Raw genomic sequence first — 7,243 nt, 5'->3', positions numbered from 1 at the left:
CTCCCAGGGGCTATGGGGGGGGTCCCCTGCCACGGGCCGGGAATTCCCATGAGAGGAGGGAGCTGTCCCCCGTAGGGCCTGGGGTTGGGGGCACTGCCCCAGGGATGCTGCCCGCCTCAAGAGACCCCCAGAGCCGAAGGGAGGAGCTGAGTAATGCAGGCCCCTCAGTACCCAAGGGGGGTTGGGGGGACAGCCCTTTGCCAGGGTCTCGCTGTCTTCCCCAAAGGATGGGGCGGAGGAGGGGGGCGTGATCCCGCTGCCGCTAGCTTGACGTTTGCGGACAAGCCGGGGGCGCTGCGCCCCTGAGGGGCTCTCGTGGCGGGGGTGGGCCGCCTCCTTCTGGCTGGAGGCGGGGGGCGCGCCTTCCACGGTGCAGCGCCAGGGGCTGCCGTCGGGGCCGGGTAGCGAGGCCCGGAGGACCCGGGCGGGGGGAGTCCGAGTTCAGGGGCGCGCCGCTCCTACCTGCCTACGAAATTCTCGAGCACTGAGCTCTTGCCGGCGCTCTGGCCGCCCACCACGGCGATCTGCGGCAGGTCGAGGTCCGCGTTCTGGCCGATGGCGGAGAAGGCATCCTGCAGCCGGTTGACCAGCGGGATTAGATCCTCCATGCCACGGTTGCCCATGGTTGCGGCTGGCCCCACGGGCTGCGATCCGGCGGCCGCTTGGGCTCCCGGCTTTGGCTCTGCCGCTGCAGCGCGCGCTCTGACTGCCTGCGCCGCGGGCCCCCGCCCCTCGGGGATCGGAGCGGAGCGCTGTGCCAGAGTGCCGCTAGAGGGCGTCCGCAGCCCTCCGGGCCGGCAGTCATGCGCAGGCGCCGCCCGTGGCACTATGGGGACTGTAGTTTTCTCCTTCTGCGGCTTTTGGGGCGCTCGAGCCATGTCTGGGGGAAGCGCGGATGCTGCACCGCAGATATCATTCCTGGAAATGGTCAAGGTCTCCTAGGTACTAGGTACCGTTAGTACCAGGCCCCTCGGATAGTGGTCATGACTGCCTCACTCCATCGTACAGGTGTGGAAACTGAGGCTTGGAGACATGGGCCTCCTCCAAGGTCATAGTCTCCTGACCTTCAGTTCCACTTGCCCTCACTGCCTTCTACTCTAGGTTGTGACTAATTTATCTCCGGCATTTCCCTCCCCGACTTTGGGCCTCAGTTTCCCTATTTCTAGAAGGAGAAGATATAGAACATTAATTCAACAAATATTTACTGAGCACCTACTATAAGCCAGACCCTGTTCTAGGCGCTGGAGATACAACAATAAACAAGACAGACAGTTGGAGATACAACAGTAAACAAGAACAAGAATAAGATCTTCCCTCATAGATCTGACAGTGGAGACAGACAGTAAATGAATAAACAGATAAATGAAACAGTAAAAGTGAAAATAGTTTATACTAATAGTGATGGGAGAAATAAACATGGGGTGTGAAGAGAAGTACCTGTGTGGGTGCAGAGTCCTCTTTAGCCTGGGAGGTTAGGGGGGGTTCTCTGAGGAGGTGACATTTGAGAAGAGACCTAAATGTTGAGAAGGAGCCAGCCAGGCCAAATGAATGGCAAGTACAAAGGCCCTGACACTTGGAAGGACCTTCATGAGACAGTTGGGACTTCTTGTCCTGGAAAGTGACAGTCTTTTCCCCAAACCATCAGGGTGGTGGTAAAACAGTGGGATTTGAATCCAGGACTTCTACAACCCTACCCTGTTTATCATTTTCACATGGAGAGACCATGGGGCCCCAGGCCTAGGCATCCACGTCTGCATCTAAGGAACCTAATTTGGACTCCCCACAAGGCTGGAAAGGAAGGCCACCTACCCTGTGCTACTGGGGATCAGCAGGTTACTCTGTGAACAGAGTGGGGACACTGCTGGGAGATCAGCGGCCTGTGAATTGGAGACTGTTGTGCATTCACCCATTTAATGCATATTTATTAAGCCAGGAATTACGCTGACCCCAGTGATAAAGCAATGAGCAAAATGGATAAAGCCCTTACCCACATGTGGCTTATAGTCTAGTGGAAAAAGAAGGACAAAGCACAAATAAGCCAATAAATATGACTGTCAGATGGTGATGAGTGCTTTGGAAAGCAAGGAAGCTGGGGAAGTTGGAGGAGGGGGTAGTGTTGCTATTTTGTATAGAGTGGTCAGAGGAGGACTCTGGTAAGGTAAAAATTTGAGCAGAGACCTGAAGGAAGTGAGGGAGCAGCTCATGTGGACATCTAGGGGAGGAATTTTCCAGGCAGGCAGAGGGGAATAAGCGGATCCCATCCCAGGAGCCGGGCCTGGGTCTCAGACGAGCTGTGTGATCCAGGTCCCTGCAGATCTTTGAGCCGCAGTTATCCAATGTGGGAATGACTGCAAAGGGCATGGCCCTGGCCTGGCACTTAGGAGACCCTTATTAAACTGCTGCTGCTGATCACAGCCTTCCAGACAGCTGGAGCATCAGTCACACACAACACACATCCCGTGCAGCTGCTCCAAGCCAGCCCATTATTATGCTCTGAGAGCCAGAGAGGGCAGAGATGAAGCCTGAATTGGAGCCATTAATTTGGAAAGAGGGTGCAGGTTACAGATGTCTGCCTAGAAGAGCACCACCATGGCTGGGTTGTTTTTCCTAATTACAATAGGGAAACTTATTGTAAAAATCAGACTTTACACAGTGTTTGAAAGCTTCTGGTCATTCTCCCACCCAGAAATAACCACTACTTATAGCTTAGAGTTTATTCTCTGGCTTATCCCATATATATTCATTTTGTTTCATTTTGTTTTTATAGAAATGGGATCATACTATAAATCCTGTACTGCTGTATCACCCATGCCAGACCAGCAGCCTGGGCATCACCCTGAGTTGGTCAGAAATACAGACCCTCAGGCTTCACTCATGACCTGCTGGATCACAACCTGCATTCAACAAGAACCAAGGGCCCCTGGAGATTCCGGTGCACATCAAAGTTGGAGCTCTAATACATATTATCATATGCAACTTGCTTTTTTTAGCAACAGTATGTCTTTGACGTCTTTCAGCGTAAGAACAGTTTGGTCACATTCCTTGTTCACGGCTGCATAGTTTCCCACTGTTTGGCAGTGCTCTGGTTCTGTTCCCTGGTCTGCTAAAAATGACTGTGCTGGGCTTGAAGAACGGATGGATAAAATGCCACTTGGAGGGGAGTGTGAATAGAGAAGTGCTGATGTTCTGGGCAGAGGAATCAGCATAAGCAAAGGTATGGAATCAGAAAGGAAACGAACCTGAAGTCTACCCTGTCCTTGTTCCCACAGGGCTTGGTGAGGACCGAAGGAGGGATACTGTAGATGGTTCTCCCGGGTGCTGAGAAGTTGGGGATCCAGAAGGCCAATGAGTTAAATGAGTCTTAGAAATGGCTTTGACCCTCTACCTGGAGCGCTGACGAGGGAGAACTCTCTCTGGAGCCCCTGAAGCTGTAGCCGCCACCTATGCTTGCAGATCAGTATCAGCAGCAGGAACACTCACTGTGCATTTCTTCCTGGGCCAGGTTACTGTGCTGAGAGATTCAACCCTCAGGAGGGAGAAGTTCTTATTAGTTTCCCTTGACAGATGAGGCAACTGAGGCACAAAGAGGAATGTGGCTGAGGTCACAAAGCCAGAAATTGATGGAGTGAAGATGTGAATTGGAGGTAGGTGAGACCCAGGGCTTCTATGTTTATATCCTATACTGCACCAGCCCTTGCAACCTATACATTTCTGGTGCACATGAAATAAAACACTAGTCCCTTCTGATGGGGTTTTTCTTGGGCACACAGCAGGTGCTTAATAAATGCTGATTGCATTAAATTGTGCGATGGCCTTATTGCGCAGCCTTGACCCTATAGCTCCTAGGTCAAGCCATTATATTTAGTCACTGAGTCTGCTCAGGGTCTGGCCCTTTGGATTCATTCATTCGTTTATTCTTCAGCAGGTATTAATCAGTGGCTACTTCATGCCAGACCTCAAGCAAGACATAGGGGGATGAAGAGGTTAATAAGATGCAGGACTTGTCCTGCTAGAATGCGGATCCACTGTGAAAAGAAGACAAGCTAAGCAGACCAGGTGCGTGAAGCCAAGACACCTGGCCGTGTCTGGGGCAAGGTCACTGCTGAAGAAGCATCTGGGCCAGGCTGGAGCACACATAGTGCCCTCCTCTGTGTGGCTGGGGGATGGGCACCAAGATTTCCCAGGGGCTTTGGGGCACCGATGGTCCAGGCATCTGTGCTTGGAATTCCCCATCTTACAATGAGGAGCTCCCCATAAGCCTGAAACAACAGCATAAGCCTAGATCCCTTGTATGCTGAGGATCAAGGGCGCAGCTCCAAAGCTAGATTGCCTGCTGTTCAAATCCCACCCCTACCACTGTCTAACCCAGTGACCTTGGGCAAGTCAGTTCACCTCCCTGGCCCTCAGTTTCTGCATCTGTAAAAGGGGATAAGACTATTACCTAACTCATAGGGTTGTGTGAGGAGGATTCAGTGATGTAATAATTCAGGTAAAACATGAAAACAGTGCCTAAAACAGTGAATCATTAGAGCTACGATTAGTATAATTATAATCATCGTTACCGTTGTACTGTCTGAAGAAACTTCAGCCTCATGAAGGTAGCAAAGCATGTCACCTCTTGGTGGGAAGGATAAGGGATCATAAACGTGCCAGGATTTGCGGGGGAGGCACAGAGCTAGGTCTGGAGGTGTGGATTGGGGGCCAAATGAATGAATGAATCCAAAGGGCGAGACCCTGAGCAGACTTAGTGACTGAATATAACGGCCCTGGATGGCTCAGCTTGTGGAAATCCCAGACCCCAGGGGACCCCAGATTACCCAATTATTCCCCACGTGGACAGAGGCCTTTGAAGGTATATCTGGCAATCAGGAAAGGCCTCCTGAAGAGGCGATGTTTGAATTGAGCTGGGAAGACTGGACAGGGATCGGCCTGGTGACGAGTGAGAGGAAGGGGGAGGATTGTAAGGGAAATTTAGTTCCTTTGGGGACGGAAGGCAGCCGCTGTGGCTGAACCTGGTAAGCGCTGGGGAGACCCTATTACACATAAGCCAGTCCTGTCCAGCAGAGATGGCCAAACTCAGATCCTAAGTCGGGAGGGGTCCTGCCCCAGGTCTCTCTGGAAGGTAGGGGCAGCAACAAGGCTGTGCCCACCGTGCCACTCCCACCTCTGTTCTCTGTTCCCCTCACCCTGCTTAATAATAGGTAAAGGCGCAGGTGATGACAGATACTGATACATGATAACCGTATGGCCTTATATTTTTCTCTGCTCTAGTCTGGCCGGGAGCTGTCGCTAAGCACGGACTATTCCTGGGGTTTCTGAGCTGGGCGTCTGGTTGTGGGCATACTCTGTGAGCCTGCGTTGGTGTGCTGTGCTGGGTGCCTTGATGGGACTTGCTGCTGTGCGGTGATGGACATAGATGTCAAGAAGGGAAGAGCTGCTGTGATGAACACCAGCCCGAGGATGGAAGGAGGAAACTGCATCCTGGAGTCATTCGTTCATTCGTTTGCTCATTAATCAACCTTCCCCAAGCAACCATGATGTACAGGGCTCTGAGCTGGTGTCCCAAGGACATGGGGACAACTCAGCAGCTGCTTTCTACTGTCAAAGGGCACATGACATTACTGAGGGCAGAAATAAGAGGAGGAAGTAGCAGGTTACAGGATAAGGACACCATCATCAATAGCTGGTTAGAAAGTGTACTGGGAAAATAGCGACAATAGCCACTATAGAAACTGCGCAGATGGTAGATCAAGAAGCCTGCAAAACCATAACATAACGCAGTGCTTGAATAGTTGGAGATGTTTACCTCATTCTTAAACTGAAAAACTTGGGATAAAGTTGGCTGTGTTTCTCCAACTTAAACACATTTCACGCAACACCAGTCGAAATTCTGATGGGATTTTGGCATGGGTGGGGAAGGGAGAAGGTTTGACAAAAATCATTCTGTAACTTACCCCCCAAAACTTACATGATTGGGAATTGGCAAATTTTAAAAAAACATAACAGTATCAGGGGCTTGTGTGGTTAGGCATTAAAATATATTCCAAAACTATAACAATCACACTATGTGATATCATCACGGGAAGAGACAAGTAGATTCCTGGAGCAAATAGGTCTGGACATAGAGCCACGTGAGTATGAGTCTACTTCGTGATAAAGGTGCATCTCAAAGTGGAGGCAGGAGTGAGGCCTCCAGGTGATGCTACATCGTCAGACTTCATTTGGGATGCAGAGAGATGGGGCCTTTCTTCTCCCTCGGAACATACTTCATTGGGGGGCTTTGCCTGTAAGGGACTGATTAAAAGCAATTAACGTGAGTCTAGCTCCAAACAGTGTCCCCAGAGTGTTTCCATCCACAATCTAGTCTGGTCTTCAAGGAGGCAGCACAAGGTCATATACATTAAAAAAAAAATGTTCACTCCCTCCCCATGATAAAGTCATCCAACTGGTCACAGCAAATTAGTAAAAAAGGAGAGAAAGTGAATCCCCCCCAGTCCCCCACCCATGAGCCCACTACATACATTTATTCTTTCCAAAACTGGGGTCATAATGTGTATGCACTTTTGTAACCTACTGAGCTCAATTCATATCATATCATGAGTGTTTAAGTATCCTTTGAAGACATACTTTCTGAAGGCTGTGTGCTATTCCTTAAGAGGCAGACACCATGATTTATTTAGCTGTTCTCCAAGTTGATTATTTTCCAGACAGCTATTATAAATAATGTTTCTGTGAGCGACCTGCTGGCTTTTTTAAAAAAGTATACTTTAATTTTATTGGAGTATAGTTGATTTATAATGTGTTAGTTTCAGGTATAGAGCAAAGTGATTCAGTTATACATATATTCATTCTTTTCTAGATGCTTTTCTCATATAGGTTATCACAGAAACCTGCTGTCTTTTTTAAAAATAAATTTATTTAATTAATTTATTTTTGGCTGCATTAGGTCTTTGTTACTGTGCGTGGGCTTTCTCTACCTGAGGCAAGCAGGGGCTTTTCTTTGTTGCAGTGCACGGGCTCTTCATTGCAGTGGCTTCTCTTGTCGCGGAGCACGGGCTCTAGGTGTGCAGGCTCAGTAGTTGTGGCTCGTGGGCTCTAGAGCACAGGCTCAGTAGTTGTGGCACATGGGCTTAGTTGTTTCGTGGCATGTGATATCTTCCCGGACCACGGCTCGACCTTGTGTCCCCTGTATTGGCAGGTGGATTCTTAACCACTGTGCCACCAGGGAAGTCCAAAACCTGCT

At 50.0% G+C, this 7,243-nt stretch overlaps 1 protein-coding gene across 16 annotated transcripts in view; it reads right to left on the bottom strand.

Moving 5' to 3' along the window:
- The window catches only part of DNM1 (dynamin 1), a 44,242-nt gene extending 43,519 nt beyond the window's left edge, over positions 1-723 (bottom strand). For all 16 annotated transcript variants that reach the window (XR_003005637.1, XR_003005640.1, XR_003005639.1 and 13 more), the window contains exon 1: positions 463-723. Coding sequence is in view for 12 of the 16 variants with exons in the window: in XM_024762733.1 (XP_024618501.1) it covers positions 463-623 (161 nt within the window). In the remaining 4 variants the exon portion in view is untranslated. The remainder of the gene's footprint in view (positions 1-462) is intronic.
- Positions 724-7,243: the final 6,520 nt, after the last annotated feature.

This window comes from Neophocaena asiaeorientalis, unplaced genomic scaffold (assembly GCF_003031525.2).
Source record: "Neophocaena asiaeorientalis asiaeorientalis breed wild unplaced genomic scaffold, Neophocaena_asiaeorientalis_V1.1 scaffold78, whole genome shotgun sequence".
Taxonomy (NCBI): Eukaryota; Metazoa; Chordata; class Mammalia; order Artiodactyla; family Phocoenidae; genus Neophocaena; species Neophocaena asiaeorientalis.
This window is presented reverse-complemented; position numbering and strand designations above follow the sequence as displayed.